Source organism: Octopus bimaculoides, chromosome 2 (assembly GCF_046866305.1).
Source record: "Octopus bimaculoides isolate indiv1 chromosome 2, ASM4686630v1, whole genome shotgun sequence".
In the NCBI taxonomy this organism is placed as follows: Eukaryota; Metazoa; Mollusca; class Cephalopoda; order Octopoda; family Octopodidae; genus Octopus; species Octopus bimaculoides.
The window spans coordinates 105,965,107-105,992,070 of NC_142929.1; the positions used below are offsets into that span (position 1 = coordinate 105,965,107).

The 26,964-nt window shown below is 35.0% G+C and overlaps 1 protein-coding gene across 3 annotated transcripts in view; it reads right to left on the minus strand.

The window, feature by feature from the left end:
* Nucleotides 1-954: 954 nt before the first annotated feature.
* Nucleotides 955-26,964, minus strand: part of LOC106882519 (WD repeat-containing protein 3) — a 35,685-nt gene continuing 9,675 nt past the window's right edge. For all 3 annotated transcript variants that reach the window (XM_014933231.3, XM_014933232.3, XM_014933230.3), the window contains exons 6-26: nt 26,867-26,956; nt 24,213-24,314; nt 22,033-22,137; nt 19,999-20,090; nt 19,548-19,662; nt 18,254-18,444; nt 17,153-17,246; nt 16,378-16,479; nt 14,839-14,927; nt 13,993-14,061; nt 13,280-13,352; nt 12,281-12,438; nt 10,019-10,130; nt 9,608-9,742; nt 8,528-8,575; nt 7,741-7,806; nt 6,289-6,354; nt 5,535-5,629; nt 4,441-4,569; nt 3,241-3,334; nt 955-1,069 (exon numbers count right to left, since the gene is read on the minus strand). In XM_014933231.3, coding sequence (XP_014788717.2) covers nt 971-1,069; nt 3,241-3,334; nt 4,441-4,569; nt 5,535-5,629; nt 6,289-6,354; nt 7,741-7,806; nt 8,528-8,575; nt 9,608-9,742; nt 10,019-10,130; nt 12,281-12,438; nt 13,280-13,352; nt 13,993-14,061; nt 14,839-14,927; nt 16,378-16,479; nt 17,153-17,246; nt 18,254-18,444; nt 19,548-19,662; nt 19,999-20,090; nt 22,033-22,137; nt 24,213-24,314; nt 26,867-26,956 — 2,124 coding nt within the window. In that variant the 3' untranslated portion in view covers nt 955-970. The remainder of the gene's footprint in view (nt 1,070-3,240; nt 3,335-4,440; nt 4,570-5,534; nt 5,630-6,288; nt 6,355-7,740; nt 7,807-8,527; nt 8,576-9,607; nt 9,743-10,018; nt 10,131-12,280; nt 12,439-13,279; nt 13,353-13,992; nt 14,062-14,838; nt 14,928-16,377; nt 16,480-17,152; nt 17,247-18,253; nt 18,445-19,547; nt 19,663-19,998; nt 20,091-22,032; nt 22,138-24,212; nt 24,315-26,866; nt 26,957-26,964) is intronic.

Sequence of the window (26,964 nt, forward strand, 5' to 3'; positions counted from 1 at the left end):
GAAAGCGGCACTGGCTTTGGCCACGTTCAGATGGTGCTTTTTACATGCTACCAGCACGGGGCTCACAACTACAATTTCCATTTGATTTGATTTTGATATTGCTGATGTTGATCTACTTGACTCAATAGGTCTCCTCAGCATGGCATGTCGCCCTACGATCCAAGGTACTTTTGAGTGGGCTGGTTATGTGACACTGGTGTAGGTTACAGCTGTGAACTCACTGTATTTGCTGGGTCTTCTCAGTCACAGCATATCTCCAGAGGTCTCGGTCTTTTGTCATTGCCTCTGTGAAGCCCAACATTTGAAGGTCACACTTCACCGCCTCATCCCATGTCTTCCTAGGTCTCCCTCTACCCCGGATATGTGATGAAAGTTATGTCAAAGAGTCATCTCGCCAGAAGCTAACCTTTACTATTCATACTCATTAACCTTTTTGATACAAATCTACCTAAGCTGTTCCTGGTTCTGCATACTTTAAAGGGATCTAAATTAAAACCTTATATATCAGTTTTCACAACTTATATTCTAAACATCATCTTAATAACAAGGTTATCATAATAAATTTTTCTTTATCTTCAAAATTAATTGAAACACTGGTAGTATTATTTTTTTTAAAGAGAAATATGGTAACAACAAGATTAAAATTACTTTTGTATAATTTACAATTTCACACATCCAGTTTCATGCCCCACAATTCCCATTGTTAGAGTAAGAGATGAATCAGCTTTAGATCCAAACACATAACTCAAGATATGTCAACCCTTGAGGATAGAAATGGCAAATGAGAAGGCCTGTCTGTGATGACTAGGCTTCTGTTGTTCACTCAGTGTATGGTTGCACTAGCATGCTTCCAACTTAAGGCTTACTCTATGCATGGTAACACCTGATTTCAAAACATTTTGCTATCCAACTTTCATTCCTTAATATGAGAAAATAATTTAAAAAATCCAAATCAAAATTTAATTTTTTTTTATTTAACATCAGTAACTTCAAAATTGTCTGATATATCACCATTACTATATTGTCTTTGCAGCATTTTGAGGGCATAAAGATTATAACCACTTGTATCCTAGAAAGGAAGAGGAATAAATAGATATTATTGAAAATAAATAGCAAAAAATCATAAAAATAACAGTCCCTATTATACATAGCATCATCATCACTTGAATGTCCACAGATTTTCAACAGTTAGATACCCTTCTTCTTGCTAAACTTTCGCCTGTTTCCAGAGAAAACATTTTTCCTTAGTCTGGTCATTTTACACAAAGATAGTAAAAAACAGACCTACAGGCAGAATAATATATTATTCCAGAAGATGGAAATAATAATTGTACCAAAAACACTAACACTTTGGATTATCAAATTCAAAGTTTGTAATTTAATCATCATTTGGTGGAATATGCCATGCTGTGATAATAAGTTCATGATGATTTAAGCCAATGGACTCAGCTGAAACTATTTTCTTTCACTGAAACTCACACAGGCATAGCTGTGTGGTTTAGAAGTTTGCTTCCCAACCACATGGTTTCAGGTTCAGTCCCACTGCTTAGTACCTTGAACAAGTGTTTTTTCTACTATGGCTTCAGGCTGACCAAATGAATTTGGCAGATGGAAACTGAAAGAAGCCCATCATGTACACGTGTGTTTGTGTGTGTGTTAGGATCTCTTTATCTTAAGCTTTGCAGGAGAGGTAAGAGTGTCAGCATCAAGCAAGTGGTGTCTTTTGCTTCCAATCTTCCATGAACATATGTCTGGTTATAGGAAAAATATAATCTCACTTAGAATCAGATGAGGGTTGGTGACAGGAAGGGCATCCAGCTGTAGAAAATCTACCTCAGTAAATTTTACCCACCCATGCAAGTATAGAAAAGTGAACGTTGAAATGATAATACGCCACTAATGTTTTAGAAGAAAGGAAGAATGCTACTTCATGTAAACATCCCTGTGAACAAGGTCATCAGCATAAAGGAGCTCCCAGGGGCAGCCTGTCTTGAATTCCTGTTATTGCCTGGAGGACTATGATGAATAAGAGGGGGCTGAAGACTGATCCTTGGTGGACCCCTACCTCTACCCGGAATTCTTCACTGTACTCATTGCTAACCCTCATCTTACTGACAGCATCCCTGTGTGTATATGAATGTATTTTAGAAATATTGTGCATATTCAATGACAGGGGAAACCTAGGCTATTTTTGAAAGCCAGTTTGAGTAACAAACTGACACACATTATTTGTATAACAGTTTCCTAAGCTTCAGAAGATTGTAAAGGATAATTGTTTGAAAAAATATATTTGATAACAATCAGCTGCCATTAAAATTGCTTCTACAACCATTGCTAGTTATTATGTTTGGTACATTTTATTGTTGTTGCTTATCCAAAGGTCAGTCCTGATCAAAAGCATTCCAACCATGACTACCATCTGTGTATTTAAAATGACATTATCTAATATGCTTTTGTCTTAAAATAGTAAAGATGTAATTTGAAGACAATTTGGCTGCTATTTCCAGCAGATCAGGTAACCCACTTGGGCAACCCCCAACAGGAAAAGGAGAAAGGACTGTGGAGATGAGTTATCAAGGTATATGCTCAAGGTACAAGAAGGTACATAATAAGAAAATAGGGGCAGAAAATTGAGGAAGGCTAAGTGGAAATGTACATTCACAAGAGTGTGAACGGAAAGTGACAGGCAGTAGAGGGCTGAAGTGAAGGCACTAAATGGTAAATATAGACAGAGGGGTTGACAATGGTGAGTCTCAGAGGGAATCTAATGAAAAAAGGAGTTGGTCATGAAAGAGATGGCAGGTAGTAATATATATTAAAAAAAAGCTATTATCATTAATAAATACTTTTTAATAAAGCCACTGGTTATTTGTTATATCAATGTCTGAAAAGATACTGATATTCTAAATATTGTAACACCAAGCTTTGACAGCATGCAGTGATTGGACGTTTCCCACTGATGATTTCCAGTAGAATGAAATCATATATGGAAGTTCCAGAACCCATGGCAGATGATTCTGCTACAATCCATGTGTGAGCTTTTATGAGGATTCCTCAAGACTAATAATGCAGTATTCAGTGTTCCATGTTAAGTTGGATATAAAGATTACTTTACTTCATTTAATGTTTGGAAATCATGGATTTGAGTTTAAAATGGTGATATAAAAAAAAACAACCTAAGTTACAGATTAAACAATATTTTTAAACTGTAGAAGAAATTAGAAATAAAAGAAATCTTACCACAAGTTCAGATACATGTTCTTGAATGTCTTCATTTAATTTCAATAAAAATGGAAGAATGCTCTTATCAACCAGCAACTGGTTATGATGAACTCTAGAAACAGAAACAGGAAAAACTATCATGTAAAGATCACCTTTTTCTCATTTTTTATTATTTCGAGGTTCATGTTTCTCATAAACCACTGACACAATAAGAAGGAGGTGAGTGTGGTTAATTAAACAGATCCACTACAAAGTTGACTCTAGCAAGATTTAAACTCAGAAAGTAGAGTACTAAATGCAGCTCAACCTCTTATTAATACTGTACAAATTCTGCCATACACAACCATGAGCATTATCAATATATTAACTACATAGTATTAGTGTATCCCAGGTTAGGAGGGGAGGTGAAACATTCAACTACTTGGACTAAATCAAAGAATGCTGAAGTGAAGTGGAAATAATTCTAAACAAAAAAATTATGGTAACAAAGGCTTATCATTTTTGTCACAATTTACTATATTGAGATCTCTTTCTTGTAGTTGACAAAATGACTTACAGTATCTTTTGCATATTTTATTGACACCAAAAGAATAAAAAATATTATCAATCCTGGTGAGATTTAAACAAAGATCAATTTTATAATAAATATTTTTTAGGATTCTTATTATTGGAACCTATAAATATTTTATAGGTTCCAAACTCCACACCCTAGATAAATATAATCCTTCTTTTGACAGGTTGCAGGTTAAATATAACCTCTAAACATATAAGATTATTATAAACTGCAGTAAGAGTTATTCCCATCAAGTACAATCTTCTCCATAATACTCTAAGTCATTTAAATTTAAAATTATCTTGAACCATTCTACTTTTACAGTAATGTAAATTCATAATTTTTTTTTTTACAGGAATAATGTGGGTGCATGTATTTGCAATGTTATACATTTGCATGAATTGCTAGAGCAGGTTCATTAAAGCAAGACACACTTTCTGAAGGCCAGAAACGAACTAATATATGACTAATATGTATGTAATTTTCCATTAGCTGAGACAAATCAAGAATAGTGTGATTTACTAGAAAAAAACTTGGCAATACATATTGTAGGGCTTGATCTTACAACCAGTAAGTCAATTTCATAATAAACACTTCCTCACCAAACTTCTCATTACAATGGTGGTATCAATTACCCAATTTTGAACTGTTTGTAATTCACTTACCTAAGAAGAAATAATATAGCATTTATAGACTTCATAGTACACCATTTTGATGTCACAAATTTATGCAGCAGCTTCAGAAGGATAACAGCACAGTGATAAGGGAGACCCAGCAATGTACCATTCAACTCACTAGAATAGAGTAGCAAATATGACAACAGATAAGAAACCAGCTTTAGTTAAAAATGACAATCTGACATGACAACAGACCTACAACAAATGCAGTATCTGCTGCTATCACCTGTCACTGACACTCACAAATGTCAACCATATTTGGCAGTCATCATCATCAGCATTTAATGTCCACTTTTCCAAGCTTGCATGAATCCAATGAATTTGTTGAGGTATTTTTTCTCTGGCTGGATACCTTTCCTCTTGCCAACCCGTGCCTGTTCCCAAGCAAGGTAATATTGTCCCATAGCTAGATATGTTTTTCATGAAAGACTAGAAATGAACAACCTTGCTTCTATGATGATGATGTCCATTTACAACCATCACAGGATGTCCCAGACAAAGGTACATGCAAACACATACACACATACATCCACACGTCAGGCTTTCTGTCTACCAAATCCATTCACAAGGCTTTGGTTGACTTAGGGCTACAATAGAAAACACTTGCCCAAGGAGCTGCACAGTGGGACTGAACCACAACCACATGGTTAGGAAGCAAGCTTCTTAACCATACAATAACATTTGCACCTATATGCAGTCATACTTGTGCCTATATACAGCCAGGACTGCACATGATAATATGAGCTGCCTTTACATATGTCACAAATACTTGACTGAGGCCAATACCGTCTCTGACAGTAGCCACAGGTGTTATTGTCAGAGTCTGGCACTCATCACTGCAGCTGTTTACAAGCTGACAGGTAACATCATACCCTTTATTTTGTTTATATACTATAGTTGATGGCATAAAAATAATTAATTCCTAAGATGTCAGAAATATGAAAGAAAAGAAATGAAGTTACTTTAGTGTCAATAAAGGTAATATGTTTTCAAGAAAGAGGAGGAGGGGCTTCTAAACTTTCTGAATAAAAAGACAATAACTTCTCCTGAGAGTAACCAAGTGTGTAACATCAGCTGCTTACCTGGCATTAATTCGTTTAAAGATTTCTCGGACATATTTCACAGTATTATCAACCCCATAAGCTAACAGAAATGGATTGGTGGCAGCATCTGCAATCTAAAATTGAGAAGTAACGTTGTTATAAGTTTAACTATAAATGGAAAGGAGAAAGTTGTGTATAGGTGGGTAGATAGACAGATAGGGATACAAATACATATATATATATATATATATATATATATATATATATATATATATATACACACACACACACACACACACACACACATATGTATGCATATACATAATTGAGAAGACCTTTTGAGTCAAGTGAAATCATAGTTGTGGCTGATGCCAGTGCCGCCTGACTGGCACCCATGCCGGTGGCATGTAAAAAGCATCATTTGAGCCTAGTCAATGCCAGTGCCACCTGACTGGCCCCCATGCCAGTGCCACATAAAAAGCACCCACTACACTCTCGGAGTGGTTGGCATTAGGAAGGGCATCCAATTGTAGAAACCTTGCCAGATCAGATTGGAGCCTGGTACAGCCTCCTGGCTTGCCAGTCCTTAGTCAAACACATGCCAGCATGGAAAGCAGACGTTAAACAATGATGATATATATATATATATATATATATATATATATATATTATATATATGGCAGGCTTCTTTCAGTTTCTGTCTACTAAATCTACACAGTGAGTGTGTCTATGCACATGTGTGTATGTATTGTATATATTTTTACATGCATGTGAAAAAAATTGAATGGCTTACTCTTTCTTTTTCTGGTTTTCTAGACTCTTCTTGATGAAGACTTATTGCTTCCATTAATTTATCAATCTAAGAAAAATATATAAAATTAAATGAATTATAAAACATTTGCTCAAATAAAATGTTATTTGTATATGAAGCAAAATATATAAATTATTGTGTTAACAAAAATTTGTTAAAATCAAGCTTTAAGACATAACTTTAATTTATTGAATAGGTTCTTTTTTTTTACAGCAAATTCCATTATCAATTCAAGAGATCATATTAAATGTTAAGAATAGAATATCTTTTACCAATATCCTGCAATAAAGCTGTTTTTTATTTACACATGCTTACAAACATACTAAATAGAATCTCAAATCAATTTCAGCATTTAAACATCCAGTTGTTCAGTCAACTGGACAAGCTGCACATTGAATTAATATGCAGAGTGCCTAAATATTCCACAGATAAATTTACCTTTAATCTAATTCTCAGGCAGTCATTATGATACAAGTGCATCATGACTAGATGTTTGGCTTACAGGTGTAGTCCATCTAACAGGCTTCTATACAATTTGCATTTATCCAAATTCACCCAGAAGGCTAGGATCAACCAGAGGCTATGGTTAATGCATCTACCAAAGATGTCACACGGTGGGAAAAACGAATTTTTAGAAATTTTAGTAGAAAGCTCAGATATTACTGTAAATCTCACTTTCTTTGATATACAAGACCTCTGAGCTGAGACTGCATTCAAAAATGTAATTTCTCCAAGATATAAACATTTTTTTTTTCATCCAATCATGTTGCCTACCTCCCTCTTTCCCTCTCTCTTGTTCCCCCATACATTCTTACAAACATTTTAGTTCCTCTTAGTTCCTTGGTCCTCTCTCACTTCTACTCATCTCATACCTTGAGGGGTCACTTGGACACTTTATCACCACTCATCATCTCTTTGCAGCTCCATCTTCTTTTAAATGTGAGTTGCCATGTAGCTCCTTAACAACACAAACCTGCTATGTCCCCTTCTCTCATACTTTGATTCCTCATCTCTTAGCATAAAGCCACTCTTTCTCCCCTGCATGACAACTTCACTAGTACCAGTGTCACAAAAAAAGCACCCAGCATATGCTGTGAAGTCGCTGGTGTTGAGAACATCCAACCATAGAAACCCTGCCAAAGCAGACACTGGAGCATGGTATAAGCCTTGGACTTATTGAATTCTGTCAAATCCTCAAACTCATACTAGCACAAAACATGGACAATAAATGAAGATAATGATGATGACATTCAAAAGACATGTCTTCTTAGTATTAATAGACTGACATCATTAAGATACAGAGAATAAAAAATCAATGGAATTATACTTAAACAATGTTAGGCTAATTTAAGCATTGCAGACTTCAGAATATATAGAGGATATCCTTGTAATGAAGTGAGGAATAAATATAGAAAATCATATGCAAAAACTCACAGATTTTACTGTTTCAAGAGACATACGTGAGGCATGGCTAACTTCTTTAGAAATTTCTCCTGGAATCTAAAGTAAGAAGAAAAAAGACAAACATTTATTAGGGAAGCAACAATATTGAAGCATTAGTTTCTAATAGAAATATAAATTATTTTACATTTCATTTCAATACAAACATATACCAGTATAATTTTCTCCCTATAAGTTCTTTCAAAGTGAAAATTAAAACATGACTGGAATATTGGAGTTTTAACTGTTATTTAGTAGTCACAACTTTTGAATGTTATATGAATTTCATAAAGAAAATGCAAAGACATTCTTGTCATTCTATCAATACAAGTAATATTGATTATTTATAATGTTTCTAGAGATTTCTGAAGAAATACATATGAAAATTTATATATTCATTCATCTCCTATGAGCATTTGCATCTTTACTGAAATTGCTACACCTGTGAATCAAAATTAGGTCACATGCAGTTCAATAAAAATAAAAACTGATATACTCAATAACATTTATTCTTTTATCTTCTTAATCTATATATTGATACAATAGTCTGTTCCTACCTATCTTCTGCATCTGAGAGAAAGTCAGGAAAAAAAAGAATGAGAAAGCTCTCTCTTTCTCTCCCGCTATCTATCCAGAATGTAACATCATATACTCTTACCAACACAATCAAGCCTTCAGCATACTTTGGCCATTAAACTTAACACATTTTTTTCCAAAATTCTTCTTACCATTTCTAATAAATAAGTTTAACAAATTCCAACTTTGCATAAAACCAATTTACCTGTAATTCTGTTTCTTCATATTCTTTATCAAGTTCTTCTTCTCTTTCCTGAAAAGTTAAAGATCAGAGTTTAGAAGATGGGTAGTGTAGGAAAATAATTGAATTATTTAAAGAAAGTGGATAAAATTATGTGCATATTTCTATGTATACAAATAAAATTTATCCCTATTAATCTTTCCCATCCTCTCACCTTCCTATTATTCATCCCTTCATCATTCTTCTAAATACTGCATTTTTCTGCTGCTGTAATTAAATGAACACAGAACTACCAAGTTTTAACCCTTTTTTGTTCTACTAACACTCGTCTCATCCTTAACACCCTTTCATATCTGCTATCAACAATTACCACTCCACCTTTGCCACTCACTAGCAACTTTTACCCACCTATTCCAAGTCATTATCTCCCTACAGTTTATTCTGCTGCTCTTCACCCTTTTTGTACTACCTCTTATCTCCTCCTCTGCACTGAGCTACTTTTGTTTCTGATCACCTCCCAATCCAACTCATATTTACCATCAATCACATCCCCACTTTTGTTTACCATTCACAACACTCACTCCCACCCATCTCTCACTCTCCTTCCACATTCTTACAAACTTTACCCACCTGCCCTTCCTGATCTTGTCCCCACTCTTCTACATACCCTCTTGAAGGTACACCCAGACATATCATCACCATCATCTTTACCTCTTTTTCCAGCTCCATGCCAATTACTCCCACCCTTATATAATGTGAGGTAGCCATGTATTTCCCTTCAGCAAGAAACCTGTTCCTATCCATCTATCATTCTTTAGCATAAAACCATCTCCCTCTACTATACTCCCACTCAGTCAGTGAGTTACATGACAACCTCACAACTTCACTAGTACTTGTGCCTCAAAAAAAATCACCTAGTACAATCTGTAAAGTGGCTGGCATTAAGAAAAGCATTTAAATATAGAAATCATGCCAAGCAGGCATCAGAGTTTGATAGTATTCCAACTCATCAGATCCTGTCGAATCATTCAGCCCATGCCAGCATGGCAGATGAACATTAAATGATAATGATGATATATATCTTTTAAAGAAAAAAATGCTTACCATTTCCTTTTCTTCATCTGGTATAACTATTTCTTCTGTCTTTTCCCACAGACGTATTGATTTGTCATGTGATGCTGACACAAGAAAATTACTACTAGGGCTGATAGCTAAACAACGTATTTGATCTTGGTGACCCTAAAAACAAGATAAACACAGATATTAAATTATTTTTAACATTGTAAAAGTCTTAAATGCAATATATTTGTAGAGAGTTAGTATTGATTTCAATACTTAGTGAAATGGTTACAAGAGAGTAAATTGGTAGAACAGGTTACAGAAAATACTCTTTTCTGTTTTGGGGCACAATAACACTAAATGGAATCAAGAGCAGTGGAAATAAATGGAAACATTTAAATGGTTTTATTCCACAAAATATAAGTTGAAAGTAAGATTAATTCAAAGAATGATTACCTGTAATATTAAAATTGGCAGGAAATGATCCCCATCCCATTGGCGGATTTTTTTATCTTTCCCACAGGAGAAAAACATATGTGTGTTTGGAATGAATTTAACACAAGTGACACTGAAAGATAAGAACCATAAGATACTGAACAAAGTGTAAAATACCTATGCAATATAAAAACTTGGAGAATTATTTATTACAGATATCACAATTTCCAAAATAAATGATAGTAATGTTTCTTAATGTTTATGCTATTACCTATTTATCTCAATGCAGCTCTTATTGATCATTCCCACTCTCCCTTCTAAATGTGAGTAATCATGTAGCTCCTCGACAACAAGAACCTGTTCCCCTACCTTCTCTCATACTTTAACCCCCTCGTCAGATTCTGTAGTCTTGCAAGCTGCATGGTGACCTCATTAGTGCCAATGGCATGAAAAATGCATTCAGTACATGGTTGGCATTAGGAAGGGCATTCAACTGTAGAAACCCTGCCAAAACAGACACTGGCACATGATGCAGTCCTTGAACCCATCAGATACTGTAAAGTGTCCAACCCATGCTAGCACAGAGCATGAATGTTAAATGATGATAAGATCTTTGGGAGTAAAGGTGAATATAAATAGACTGGCACACAAATACATAATATGAATAAATATATATATACTACTTATTCTTACTTACAATGGGCGGATAAGTGTCCTCACCTTCTTTGTCTTGGCTGATGTACTCTCCAGCCTTCATCAGGTGTTCTGGTAGAATTTCGAACCCAACCCTTTATTTGACTAATAGGGTACACTGTTCTTATTCCTAAGGTATGTTGCTGATGTTATTTTTCTATTGATATTATTTTTCAAGTCCCTGCCTGGGATTGAACTTAGAATCCAAGGGTTAGTAGCCCACACTCTTATCCACTACACTATATACCATTGAATTATAGAGTGAATTTTTGGGTTTATAAACCTAATATTTTATCTTTTCTTAATACCAGTTCCCATATTACATTCATATCTGCACTAGGTCTGCTTAGAAGATTATTGTGTCCTAGCATATGTGCAGCCTCTTTTAATTTTCCATATGACATCAGGACAGTATTCAGAAGTAATACAACAGTTCACAAATATCTTCTCCAAGTAAAACCACCCAAAAAAGAGAATATGACTGAAAACTCTGTGTACTCTATTCCATGCAGTTGTGGTAGGTTATACAAAGGCATGACCACCCCCTTGAAGTAAGGGTAGAGGAACATTGTAAAGTTGTGAATAATTGGATATAGTCGATCATGTATGGAAAAACAGAGACCACCTCCCGCTGTGGGATGAAGTTAAAATAATTGACAGAGAATACCACTGGAAAATACAAAAATTAAAAGAGGCAGCACATATGCTAGGACACAACCTCTTAAGCAGACCCAGTGCAGATATGAATGTAAAATTGGACCCAGTATTAAGAAAAGATAAAATACTAGTTTTATAAGCCCTAAAATTCACTCTATAATTGCCCGCAGGCATATAGCGTAGTGGATAAGAGCACAGGCTACTAACCCACAGATTCTAAGTTCAATCCCAGTTCAATCAACAGAAAAATAACATCAGCAACATACCTTAGGAATGAGAACAGTGTATCCCATTAGTCAAATAAAGGGTTGGGTTTGAAATTCCACCAGAACACCTGATGAAGGCTAGACAGTACTTCAGCCGAAACGTTATAACAACAAACAAGGTGAGAACACCTAACCATCTATTGTAAATAATGTACATAATTCCTCATCCCAAAAATAATGGATAGTTTTACTTTATTCTTGTATTATTTTAGGAAAAGACAACATCTGTAACTTATGAAAATAAGTTGGGTATAAAAAAGACATATTTTTTTAAGTATGGAATCAATCAAACTAAGTTTTGATGTTTGAATATAAGATGACAAACACATATACAAAGATAGAAATCTTTTAACAATAATGTAGAAGTTAATGGAAAAATTATTGAATATCTTATTTAGAAAAGAATGACAGCTTAAAAGAAGAGACAGATGTAGCAATATATTTGATACAATAGCAGTATTTTTACAATGAGTTGTTCGATGGAATACTTTTACAGTACTTTTATATACATAGGTTGTTCTAATATATTCTGCCTTGTTAATAATGAGATTACTAAGCCAATTTGTCTTTTTAGACTTTATTACCCAAAAACCAAAAATAGAAGTATTATACAGGAAAAAAAATTTAACCTGAAGGAAAAATCAGCAAAATATTTGCCATTTCTTACCTGCCATCATGTGCAAAAAGTGACTTGTGGCAGTCTCCAAAGTCTGTGCCCCATAATTTGACATCTCTATCTGCTGAACCAGTAACAATCAACTCACTATCAGATGAAACATCTAGACACAGCACAGGCATACTGTGTCCATAGAGTGAGACAAAGAACTAAAAAAAAAAAAGAAAATACCAAATGAATAAACATGAAACTAAAACAAAATAAATATAACTAAAATCAATTCATTTAATTTAAAGAAAAAGTTTGACACTTCATAAAAAAACAGTAAAAATTGCTAATTCAGAATTCTTGAAAAGAAATGTTGTAAACTATAAATTCAATGTAAAAGAATATGGTCATGGTGAATGAAAAGCTAAAACATTTTTAGAGATAGAACCATAGTTATATTACAAAAATAGTAGTCTTTTAAAATGTAATTTTATCTTCTTTAGACCTTATTTTAAACTGTGATTTCAGGCTATACTGAAAGTGTTTCAATCAATTCTACTTTTTGCAGTTAACCTTGCAGGTGATTAGATACCAGATGAGTGAATGCTACCTGCATTAATTTGATGTCCAATACATAGATAGTTTTGTCCCACATCTGTTTGACATTGCAGAATGTCAAACTAAGTAAAGATATTGATATAAAACAGGAGTTGCAGTGAGCAATAAAAGACAATGGTTAGGGGTTGTACTAGCACCACAAGCTATCAAAATATTTGTCAATTATAATGTATACACTAACTACAATATAATTTATTTACAAAAATTAACATTGAAAGTAACAAAACACACTTATACAATGCTCCCTCTCACTATAGCAGTGATACTGACCTTTTCATGACATTTACATTTGCAGCTAGATAGATAGAAGGATGGTGGGGAGGGAGGGGGGGGGTCTTTCATTGAGAGTTAAGTATGATTTAGCAAGTTAACAGTGCAGTTCCACTGATTCAATTCAACTCTGAGAATTCTCATTGTTGATTAAAAACAAAAATATAGCATTACCTTTAATGAGTCAGCATAAAATAATTTAGCTGTATTGTCCATGAGAGCAACACACACCAACTGGTTATTAGGACTAGACAGGTAAAATACACAAAAAATGAAAATTAGATGACAATTTGCAACACATTTTTTCAGTTTTAAGACAATTGTAGACAACATTTGCTATTATTATTTCATTAAGAAAGGCCTTAGCCAAATACAATTGTTATCCAGCTGTTCTATAATACTCCTTACTATCACCTTCTTTCCAAGTTTTCCAAGCCTGTCTCTTGGCCCTTGCTACTAGATCAACTGTATCATTCTACCATCATGCTATCTTTGGAATGGCTAAGACTTTGCCCCAGTAGCACATTTAATCTGTAGCACTAAGCAGGTTATTTCATAGAAATTTTCAGTTGTCATCTTTGCTATGGATATCGAGATCTTTCTCCTTACAGTCATACATGTCATGGTGAATAAACAACTGAGTGCAAATGTTTAAATTTAATTAGCAGCAACAATAGCAAAAGTATCCTATATGTGTATAAATAAATGGATGGAAATCAATAAAGAAAAAATAGAAAAAAATATGGAAAAACACATCACTAAATCTTATATGATTCAAATATAATCAAAAATGTACACACACACACACACACTCAGACATATATCAATTCATCCAAGTGTGAAAAAAAAAGACATAAAATGCTGATATATATAGAAATTATATGAACCTGTACATGACAGCCAGAACAACTTCATCCATCAGCAAAGTTCTCTGATGTTCCAAGGTCAGTTGTTTTCTGAAAAGAAAAACGTCATTCAAAATGACAAAAACAATCTATAACAAAGAAATAAAAGAAGAAAACAAAAAAGAAAAGTCTATCTGTTATTTATGTGTTGAAAAAATATTGTGAGCAAGCCATTATCATCACCATCATCAGTTAATGTTTGTATTCCATGCTGACATAAGTTGAATAATCCTGTCAAACCAGAAAGTTGTGTTGAACTCCATCAATAAAATCCTGCAATGATGTTGCCCAGAATTTTTTCCAAGATACTTTAATAAAAGTGTACATCAGTAAATAGGCACTGGAATAGCAGCATGGTTGAAAAGCTCACTTTGCAACCATGTTGTTCCAGGTTTGATCCAAATACAAAGCACCTTGGGTGTTTTCTACAATATTCACATTTTTTTACATAAATTGAAACCTCAGAGTTGACTTTACATTTCATTAGTCTGGAGTCAATGAAGTAAGTACCAGTCATGTACTGGAGCTAAATTCAATCAACTATGCCTTTTCCCATTGAATGGGTGGCATTGAAACAAAAGAAGAAATTCTTAAAATTACTGTCCGTATAAACCAAGTCTGTGTCCAAGTCTTATTCTTCAAGTGAATGTCTAAAAACAGTAAAGTTACGGCATAAACGATATACAATTTATTAAATGCAATATAGAATTCAAATCCTAGTACTAGAAAAACCTTGTAGTAGGCTGATGTTCTAAGAGAAGATAGTCTGATGGTGATGTCGTGGAGGTAGGATGATGATTAAGAATAAATTACAGTCTTATGACTTACCTCGGCTGTTCATTCTCAGAACTGATAACTAACCATTCAAATGTCCAAAATTTGATGTTCTTATCTGCACCTCCAGAACAAATGCCATTCTGAAAATAATTAATATTTCAATACAATTGAAGAATATGAGGAGTGTTGTTTAAATACTAAATAAAAATATACATAATATAATATTTAAACAGTTGTCACTTATCATCCCCTCCCTGCTGACCCATTCCTTTTTCCTTTACCTTCTCCCCAAACTGATATTCACCAGTAATCATGATTCCTTCCGTTTGCCATTTTGCATCACCTACCCTCCCACCCAAACCATCAGCCACACATCTCACATCTATGTCCCTATCTCCCTCACATTTACCCTCTTGTGTCTTGAGGGCACATCCTGACAATTTATCCCTACCATCTTCTCTCCTTTTCCAGCTGAGGTAGCATGTATCTCCTCCACAGCAAGAGGCCTGTTCCTATCCCTCCACCACACTCTTGCCTCCCAATACCTTCCATAACCCATCCCTCAGTCAAAGGGTCTTGTGTTACAAGTTGGTGACCTCATTAATGCTAGTCAGAACTTAAAAACAGTGAAGATGAATTGCCAATGACATACAAAGCCCAATCTGATTTTATTGATATTTCAGACAACTAAAATGAGTTGGCAGAATCATTAACATGCCAGACCAAATGCTTAGCAGCATTTGGTCCGGCATGCTATATATAGCCCAGGGCTATAGGACAAACCACTTGCCCAAGGTGCATTGCAGTGGGACTGAACCCAAAACCATGCCTGGTTTCATCATCATCATCGTCGTCGTTTAACGTCCGCTTTCCATGCTAGCATTCTAAAGCAAAATTCTTAACTACACAGCTATACTTACACCTATATATTTTCTTTTTTGCTTTCAGGCTCTAGAGGAAGGAGCAGTACCTGTGACCTACATAATCCTTCCTCAACCAGTGAGGTTGATGCTATTGATGTTCCACTTAAAACTTTCCAAATCAACAACTGCAGGAAAAGAATTCCAGAAAAATGTTCTGAGTAGGAAAGGACTAGGTGTAGTGATTAGTGTGGGATCAGAGAAGATGAGACACAATTATGGTGATGAGAGAAGGAATTAGTTAGATGGGAGTGCTCAGCTGGATGTGGCATAATGCCAGCCAGCTTTAAGAAGTAGAGGCCATTATAGTAACAGTAGAAGAAGCAGAGAGAGAGGAGATAGCAACCTGTGAGACAGATGCTGGAGTATGTATTATAAATTAGTTCAACAAAAGAGGCCGATAGAATAAGTATGAGGCTTACAAAGAATAAATCCTGGGGTCAATTTCTTCAACTAAAACCATTAAGGCAGTGCTCCAGCATTGCCACAGTCAAATGACTGAAACAATGAAACCAGTAAAGGAACAAAGGAATATATACCCATGGAACTGTGTGTGAAACAGTGTATATATGTGTCAATCAAATATCAATGGCCACATCATTTCAAATTTCCTCATAAGCATAGATAGGAGTGGATTTTTTAGAAAATGATAAAATAATTCCAACATTACCTTGTCTGGAGATAAGCTTATACTCCAAACTGGTCCACTATGGGCATCAAAGGTGCTTAGTAATGTAGCTGTTGCAATTTCAAATAGCTGAAGTGTTCCTGACTAGAAATGAAGGAAGCAAAATATGAAGTTGTACAAATAAACAAAACACACACACATCAGATCAAGCAAATAAAACAGATGCTGTTGTTCAACCCTAGATTGTCTCTGATTGAGCAGAGTTATGATCGAAGGCATTCTAACTATGACCATCCAGTCTTTTTAGGGAGTATCTAAAATGACATAATCCCATGTACCCATCTTTTTTTAAGATGGTAAATTGTGGATATTTGGCTGTTATTTCTAGCAGGTCAAGCAACCGGTGTAACAGAGACAGATAAATGATCAAAAAGGGTAGACAAGAGACACAAGCCTGTCCTAGCGTCTTTCTTTTCAATAGAGAATCACTTGTATTTTAAAATCAGTTCTGTTTTTTTATGGATGTAAAAGAGAGTGAGTATGTATGTATGTCTATTAAATACACTATTCATGAAAGAAGCCGAAAGAGCTGGCTCGACCATTCTTTTTCACTCAACCATTCTTTTTACATAGCTTAGTCAGAGCCAGAGCTTCATTCATTTGCAGTAGATTTATAATACAAAGCCACATATTTAAATTACTCTTTTTATGATTGGTATTTTTGGCTGCAGAAGGATAAAAAGGTAAAAGTGAACAAAGGATATAAAAAGACAAATCAAATTGAAATCTAACAGAATTAAACAATAGACATCTTTACCTTTGTTCCAACAACACATAAACGGTCTCCTGGGAGGAAAAGGCAACAGAGAGCATATTCACAGTCCATTGTTGCTATACATTGTAAATAAGATCTAAAACAATAAAAGAATTAGCAATAATTATGTATGCATGAAGATGTTTCTCACATGACATCCAACACAAAATATTATTATCACAACAATAAATATAACAAGAGGTATATTTATATAATATTGACAGGAAGGGCATCAAGCTGGAGAAATTCTGTCTCATGCAAGCATCAAAAAGTGGATATTAGAAATGGCTGAACATATTCAGTGTATAATACAGAATAAAAAATTGTTTTTTTGGAGTGACTGTGTGGTAAGTAGCTTGCTTACCAACCACATGGTTCTGGGTTCAGTCCCACTGCATGGCACCTTGGGCAAGTGTCTTCTACTATAGCCTCGGGCCGACCAAAGCCTTATGAGTGGATTTGGTAGACGGAAACTGAAAGAAGCCCGTCGTATATATGTGTGTGTGTGTTTGTGTGCCTGTGTTTGTACCCCCACCATCGCTTGACAACCGATGTTGGTGTGTTTACGTCCCCGTAACTTAGCAGTTCGGCAAAAAGAGACCGATAGAATAAGTACTAGGCTTACAAAGAATAAGTACTGGGGTAGATTTTATTGACTAAAGGCGGTGCTCCAGCATGGCCGCAGTCAAATGACTGAAACAAGTAAAAGAGTAAATTAAGTGATGCTCATTTTTATAGTTTATTATATTATGCAAATTAATTTTTTTTGCTTTTAAACTTACTTCATTGAAAAGATTTAAAATTCTCTTTTTATTCACATATTATCTGAATCATAAATGATTAAACAGAAATGATTAATGTTAACTCATGAGTATACTATTGTTTCTAAATTGATGCCATTCTACACCCAATGCATTTTATATTATGCAAGCATGAATTCTGAATCAAAGTCATGTATTTTACTTCAACCATAGTTTAACAGACTGAGGGCTATTCTGACAGATTAAGGGATTTTATCTATAAATACAAGACAATGCTTTTGATACAGTTTGAATCTACAAGTTTTACACCTGCATTATAATAATAAAAAAAAAAACTTATTACCGATCCCAGACTTTGACTGAATCAGCACTGGCAGAAAGGATAGCAGTATTATCTGAGCTGAAAGATAGTGCCCGGATCTCAGTATGGTGACCTTGTGTTTCTAAGATTTCTGTTTCTGGTATCTCCTGCTCACTAGTGTTGATATCAATGTTATACCATGACAGGGTGTTGTTGGATGATAAACACACAATCTAAAAAACATACAATTTTTTTTTTAATTATGTAAATTTTATAAATTCCTCTGCTAATCCTTAATATTTATAACTCCCAAAATAACACATATTTCTAATCCTATTCAACATAGTTTCATTTATATATACATTTTAAACAAAGTAAAATGCACTAATATCAGAAATAAACATATGAAAAACATTTTTTCTTTTGTTATGCTACTGTCTTTTCTATTATAATTCCATTCACATCTTGGATGCCTCAGAACTCAACATTGCAAGCAAACAAATGCCTATTACAGGTGAACTGAGCCATTTGGGACATAGTGCCTTATATCTTGCATGGTGAAGAAAGGATATGGAATATGGGTTATCCAGTATGTTATCCACCCAGCAATCTCTACTTAAATATGTTGACATAAAACAAAAAACAACTTGGTCTCGTGTGAGAGATTTATTTATTTATCTATTAGAGGAAATGAGGTTGTGAGATACTGGCGCCTTTTTCTTTAAGACATTCTCAGAAACAGAATTTGAACAGCTGCAACTAGAAATCAAAACTAATCATGATTTACTTCACCATGGCTAACAGCAAATACAACCTGCGAGAACTCCTGTACCAAGTAACCGGCAGCAGCATTGAAGCCTCAACTTTTTACACGACATGTGTCTCTCCTCGGCTCTGCATTGCCGCCACTTCTTGTTACAGCGCCTCAACTACTGTAAACATTGACTACGAACTGGTATTTAACCATCCTTGTGTCTGGACTTTCTTCTAACATCCTTATAGACTCTTTTTCTATGCTCTGTATCTCTCGCACACACATACACACACGTTTGTATACACATACACTTCATCTACATGACAGCCTGTCTATTATTATGTTTATATGGCACACTCACACACATACATGTTGACATATCAATAAAACCTTCTACCGGTTGTGTCTCTCTTTTCATTCTGGCACCTATACTCATTTGTCCTCTTTTCATATTTTTTATTTGTATCGACTGTGTGATGTACTAAAGGAGCCATTCCTCGTCACCTCTCTTGGCCGCATGGTTGTTACAATTTCAATCACACTTCTAATGAACTAAAATGACAAAGAAAGTAATAACTATACCTTTAGGATATTTTTTTCCAAGAAACAGTCAAAACTATGTCCCTTTTGAGTTATTTTAAAGCTGCTAATTTTCTTGAAGATATCTTTTAATGCTATTAAAGGTTCTGTTTCTTCTCTGAAATAAAAAAAAACAAGTTTAAAATTTACCTTAAAATTTACTTAGTGGGATTTAACATTCTAATGAAACTAGAGTAATTAACAAAACTCCCCAACATTTGAGAGGGAGAACAGAAGAAAGGGTGGTGAATTTAGATAAAGTCTTGAGAAGTTAAAATATGATGTGAGGAACAGGTTTATTGTTGTGAAAGGGAATTTGTGGTGAGACAACTAGAGACAGAGTTAGGGAAGGAAGTAAGAGAAGGGACAGAGAAAGAGTAGTATCAGTAGTTAGTGAAAGGGAGAGAGTTATAATGTAGACAGAAGAGTGGGTTGAATAAGAGGATGTACTTACTTCTTTTTACGTTTTTTTAGCCTTCGCTTCTCTAATTTCTTCAACTCTTCATCAGTAGCCATTAAATAAATCTCTAGACTGCTATCATTGTTCTAGAACATTCATAGAAGGAAAAATCAAAATCAAATTAAAAATTAACATAATAAGGTAATGGTTTTTCATATTGTCAAAACGTCAGGAGAATTAAAATAGAAAATTGTAATGCTGAAGCATATCCTAAGAGCATTAACAATTTTTATCAAGGGAAACAGATCAAGCTGGAAATTCAAACCAAATTATAAACTTGGTTGGTTAAGGACTTACACATGTACCATAGAATTTGTGGCATAATAAAAATAATTAGATAATGAAAAAATCTAGATAAAACTGAAGACAACTCCTACACAAAGTAATTTCACCTCCAACAGATTATAACATTAAATATCATCACACATTATGCAAGGCTTTGTACAAGTCTATGGATACATATAAAAATAGTTCACCTGACAGATGAAGTTGAATCTCTCAGATTAGTAGACAAAACACCCAAAAGAAAACAGGAGAGTAAGTCTTTAGAAATTACATGTTAAATATGCTTCATTAAATGTCACCTTTAAAAACCTCACTAAAGAAACGAATTTTATTAATTACAATGAATTTCATCTATTTGTAGCAACATCTCTTAATTCCATCCAGACCATCTTTTGTTTATATTTAAGCACCATAAAGACAATGTTTTAAGTGACAAACTCATTATTGATGAGGTCACTAAAGAGAGTGACTAGAACACACATTTGATTAGTCGTGAATGTTTTCAAATTTAGCTACCTTAAAACACTTTTTTGCTATTTTGAAATTCTTTCTAAACTGCAAGACATCTAACACACAAATTTAAACTTCTTGTTTTTATGTCTTACTGGTAACTCTTACTATTCTACCGTTAGCCAGTTTAATTCAGTGTTCAGAATTGAGATTTTGGTTCCTAAAAACAAGGACTAATTCAACAATAACCTTACCTTAGTGATGCATGCAACCTACAGTAGGGCACCTACTTTTGTTTAGCATCTTCTATCAGAGCCTTCAGTTGACTAATACTGTATAAGTGGAATTTGGAAACTGTATGGAAGCTAGTTATATACATTTACATACATATTTATATGCAAGGGTACCTTTATCAATTTATATTGGTGTAGCATAAAAAACATCACTGAGAAAACCAAAGAAAAAAAAAACAGTACTTTACTAACACATTAGGTTAGCCAATCCTTTATCACTCTCTCAACCAGAAATATTGTGAACTAATGATTGGAATGTGAGTAATCAATGACACTAATGTTAACAAATTGTGATATAAAATTCTGTAACATCAATAACTCAGAAGAATCAAAAAGCTACTGAGAACAACAGTGCATTTTAATATTTTATAACCTGTTACATTTTCTATTAATTTCTTTGAACTTTATAAAGACATGACATATTTCAATATGCCATACTATTACATATGACAATGAAGATACTCTATTCTATTCATAGTAGTATCATTAGGGTTCTAGAATATATTTCAAGAACATATCTGAACAATCTGTGGTTAAGAAACTCGCTTTGCAACCACATGGTCCAGTCCCATTACACAGCAACTTGAGACAAGTCTCTTTTACTCTAGCACTACACTGATCAATGTCTTGTGAGTAAATGTGGTAGACCGAAACTGTGTGGGAGTCTGTCATGTGTGTGTGTGTGTGTGTGTGTGCACACGCGTGTGTTTGTTACCCCTCCACCACCACCTGACAACCAACATGGGTTTGTTTACATACTTATAACTTAGTGATTCAGCAAAAGAAACCAACAAAATAAGCCCCCCAAGGCTTAAAAATAAGTACTGAGGTCAAGTCATTTGACTAAATCCTTCAAGGCAGTGCCCCAGCATAGCCACAGTTGAATGACTGACACAAGAAAAAGATAAAAGACTGCAGTACATTCCTGGCTAAATATCTCTTATCCACCATGACATAACACTTCAAAATAATTTTATATCCAATAATGAGAAATCCTTACCAGACATACAAGAACTCTATTTGAAGGATTGGTTTTCATGGCAAGTAATCTTTCTTTTGTTTGACGCATCAATGAACCAGTTTTGACACATTTGATTGGATAAATCTGAAACAACAAAAAAAAAGCATGGTTAAACTCTAAAGAAATGCATAGTGGGCTGTTGAGATTTAGTCTCAGCAATACGTTCTCTAAAAACCTGCTAGAAATAACAGCGAAATCTCCCTCAGATACCATATTACTGTTTTAAGAGAAAACAAAAGGACACAGGGAATGTAGTTCTAGCTATTCTAAGAAAGATGGAATAGTCTCTGCTCAACCAAAGCGATAAACAACATCCATGTTGCAGCAAGTATAGTTCTTTTTCTTACCTGAGAAGACAATACAATATATGTGCAATAGAAACTGGAAGACAAAACGATACCATATAATTCAGTCATGTGTTGCTGTACTGAATGATATATGCAAAAAATTTCAAATGAATCAAAATTTACTTCTTCTCTGAGGAAAGAAAACAAAAACTGAATCTTGATTGTTAACAACTCTCAAAGAAATGAGCGAATAAATTCAAGAAATTAAGAATTCATTGGTCACGAAACTTGGCTTGCGAAGACCTATTGGGGCAAGCGAAAGCGAAATCGTGATGGCACCTGTGCCCAGCGTCGCCTTCCTGGCACTTGTGCTGGTTTTATGTGTAAAGACATTCGAGCGAGATCGTTGCCAGTGCCGCTGGACTGGCTCCTGTACAGGTGGCACGTAAAATACACCATTTTGAGCATGGCCGTTGCCAGTACCGCCTGACTGGCCTTCGTGCCGGTGGCACGTAAAAGCACCCACTACACTCTCGGAGTGGTTGGCGTTAGGAAGGGCATCCAGCTGTAGAAACTCTGCCAAATCATATTGGAGCCTGGTGTAGCCATCTGGTTCACCAGTCCTCAGTCAAATCGTCCAACCCAACGTTAAACGATGATGATGAATTATTTCAGAGAAAATTGAATTTTTATGAAATCTGATCATTGTTAGCAGGCAAAGTGATAGCGATATACATGTTTGGCAACATCTACAACAGTTACTATGGTAATAACAGATAAAATTATAAAGTGTACTAATTAGTACAATCGTACTAAGTATCCTATACTTTTAAACAAACATGTAGGATTAGTGACAGGAAGAGCATTCAGCTGTAAAAATCTTATCATAAAAGAAAAGAGAAACTCCCCATCCAAATAATGCAAGCTTGGAAAACAAACATTAAATGAATGAACAAACTAATTACAATTACTATGGTCATAGCCATTGCAAGTAACCATCATCATCACTTCACCATGCTTACCCCAATATTTGATTGGCACTTTATTTTATCAATCCCAAAAGAATGAGCAGCAAAGCTGGCCCTCGAAGAATTTAAATTCAGAATGTAAAGTGTCAGAACAACCACCACAAAGCATTTTACCCAATACTCTAATGATTCAAACAATCAACTATCCTAGTAATAATAATAATGATTTCAAATTTTGGCACAGAGCCAACAGTTTTTGAGGGGAGGGAGAAGTCGATTACATAGATCCAGTACTTGACTGGTACTTATTTTATTGACCCAGAAAGGATGAAAAGTAAAGTTGACTTTGGCAGAATTTGAACTCAGAACATAAAGCCAGATGAAATGCCACAAGCACTTTAATAAAAATTAGTTTCAAATTTTAGCACAAGGCCAGTAAGTTTGAGGGGAGGAGGCTAATTGATTACATCGACACCAGTGCTCAATTGATACTTATTTTATTAACCCCAATGAAAGGATGAAAGACATAACTGACCTCAGCAGAATTTGAACTCAAAACAAAAAGATGGGCAAAATCCACTAAGCATTTTGCTTGGCATGCTAATGATTCTGCCAACTCGCCACCTTCATAATAATGACAATGAGAATAACAATCCTTTCTGCCATAAGCACAAGGCTTGAAATTTCAGTGGGAGGAGGCTAGTTAATCACATTGACCCCTTGATCAACTAGTACTTATTTCATCAACCTCGAAAGGAGAAAGGCAAAGTCAGCCTCAGCAGCATTTGAACTCAGAACATAAAGAGCCAGAAAAAATGCCACAAAACATGTTGTCCATCTTGCTAACGATTCTGCAGCTGCTACTTTAACAATAATAATGATGATGATAATAATAATAATTTACAAATTCCTCTTCTCGCTGACTTTCAGTTGAATCTGTTTGGTCTGTTTTCACTTCTTCAATTCGAGCTTTTTTCAATGGAGCTTCTGAGTCATCTTGTTTGTTCTAGAATGGAAAGAAAATTGTTAAACTATCACTTTAGTAGAGTTATTATTAATCAAGATAGCTTTTTATTTTTCTGTCTTCTTTTCAACAGTTTTATATGTTACATTTGCATTTTAATATGGGTTAGATGAGTCCACAAATTTAGATATTTACATAAATGCACAACTAATATATGTATAGCAATAAAAGTAATCACCAAGCTAAGATGTCAGGCTAACTGCTTTACTATGTCCCAAGAGAAGAGACATTATGCTGCTGCCTCAACTTAAAAACATAAACCATAGGAGCCAAAAAGGGCTCACTTGAGCAATTGGAAATACCAGCCAAATATCCTCAAATCACTATCATGCTAAAATAGAAAGAATACATTGAATAAAATAGCTCTAAGTAAATTGAATCTAAAAAGATGGAATGGTCATGGCTTGAATACGTAATCATAGGTCTACTGAATCAGAACTAACAAAGTTAAGCAATAACAGGAAGCCCAAAACTCTATTGTTTAATGGTTAGGTGTTAAAAAAGAAACTGAACAATAATTCATATGTACAAACCATTCTTTGTTTGTAGCCATTGAAAAGAAAATGTGATGTAAAAATAGGAAAGAGAAAAAAGTGAGAGAAAGATAGAGACAGAGTGAGAGAGAGGGCCTACACAGGGAACAGTAGGGAGGGAATATAAGAAGTACAGAGGGGATAGAGGAGATGGTCTATAAAAGTGTGAGGGGAAATATTTAGAGATATCAAGTGATGGTAAGAGGAATTGGGGTGGCTGAGAGGTAGATATAGTAGATATGTAAAAGCATGAGAATGTATGGATAGGTACATGAGGGAGAGTAGAGGGGTCTGCAGTAGGTGGTGGGTGTGTTGGGAAGATGGATTGTAGGGGAGTTTTTCCAGAGGACAGAGTTATGTGTGTGTGCATGAGGGGAAAGGGAATGTGGCTGTAAAGGATGTGTTTGTATGTATAGACAGACATGATTTTACTTAGCTTGAATGACTTCTCAAGCACAGAAAATCACCAGATGTCTCAGTCCCTTATCATCTCTTCTGTAAGGCTCAATATCTGAAGATCATTTCTCACCACTTTATCCCAGGTTTTCCTGGGTCTACCTCTGTCACAAGTTCCCTCCACAATTAAAGATCAGTACTTATGCAGCTGTCCTCATTCATAAACATCACATGACCATACCAGCAGTCTTCTCTCTTGCACTCTCTTAAATCATCTACACTCTGTTGTACCTGCACACTGACATCACCCATCCAGTAGAGCATGCTGGCTTCATTTATTTCGAGCCTATGCATGTCCTCTGTAGTCACAGCCTATGTCTCACTGTCATGTAGCATAGCTGTTTGTACACAAGCATCATACAATCTGCCTTTCAATCTGAGAGAGAGAGATCCTTTGTTATCAACAAAAGTAGTAGCTTTCTGAAAATGGCCCAGTCCATTATTAGTCTAGCAAGTACACTTTTAGAGCTTCCTCCTCCACTGCTAAATTGGTTGCCTAGGTAATAGAAGCTATCTACTACTTCTACTCACTGAACATTTGAGGGTGTCTAGTTTCTGTAAATTCTTAGTGTTTATTGTACCTGCACATCTACCACACACAATGACTACTTCCTCTGTTAACTTTCCCATGATACTGCTGCACCTCTCACATGTCCATAGCTTGCACTGAGTACATCCAATGGGGTTTCTACCAACATCTTTTCTACGTATTGAGCAGGGCCATCTCCCTGAAGGGATTTGTGATCTGTCTGTTTTCCTACTTCCAAGGACTTTGCTAAATTAATTCTAAGGCCCTTTGTTTTCACATCTGAAATTTCTTCTCTAGTTCTGATAATAATTCAGTAATAAGAACAAAGTCATCAGCATTGAGAAGCTCCCAAGAGCAGTCAGTCTTAAATTCCTCTGTTATGGCCTGGAGGACTATAAGCAAGAGGGGACTGAGTACTGGTCTTTAATGAACTCCTACCCATACACTAGATTCATTGCTACACTCATTGCTGACTTTCACCTCACTGACAGCATCTCTAAAATGGCTTGTACAGCTCTCATAAACCACTCATCTATCCCAAGCTTCTTCATTGACCACCAAATATGGGAGCAGGACACCAGTCATTGGGTATGACTTTCTCATAGTCAAACTGATTAACTATACAGGTGATTAGGCTGTATCTCACACTGCCAGAGATTTTAAGCATCTCAGCAGTGATTTCTGATGGACCAGGAGCTTTCCGTCTTCATATCCTTAATTGCATTATTCATCAGGCTACTGTCTATTTGGATAGCTGACCCCTCTGTTGAGTCCATATTAAGTAGACTACATTTATCAGTCATTCATAGTAGTACTTCCAAACCTCTTTGCAGAATCACTATCAAATTTATCCCAAACACTCTGTACACTAATTTTCTGCAGTTTAAATTTTTTGAATTTCTGTACAAATTGTACCAAAATAATTTTTGGTGCACTTTGTTGTTCAAAGTATGCTGCAAGTAAAAAAAAGTTTGGGAAAACTGATCTACATAAACAATAAGTAAAAGAATATTTACAGAATTTGATTGAAGTCCCCAGAAACGAAGTTCATTATCAGCGCATCCAGTAATTAATTCGTTATTTTTTGTAACAAGAATATCTGTCACCTGCAAAA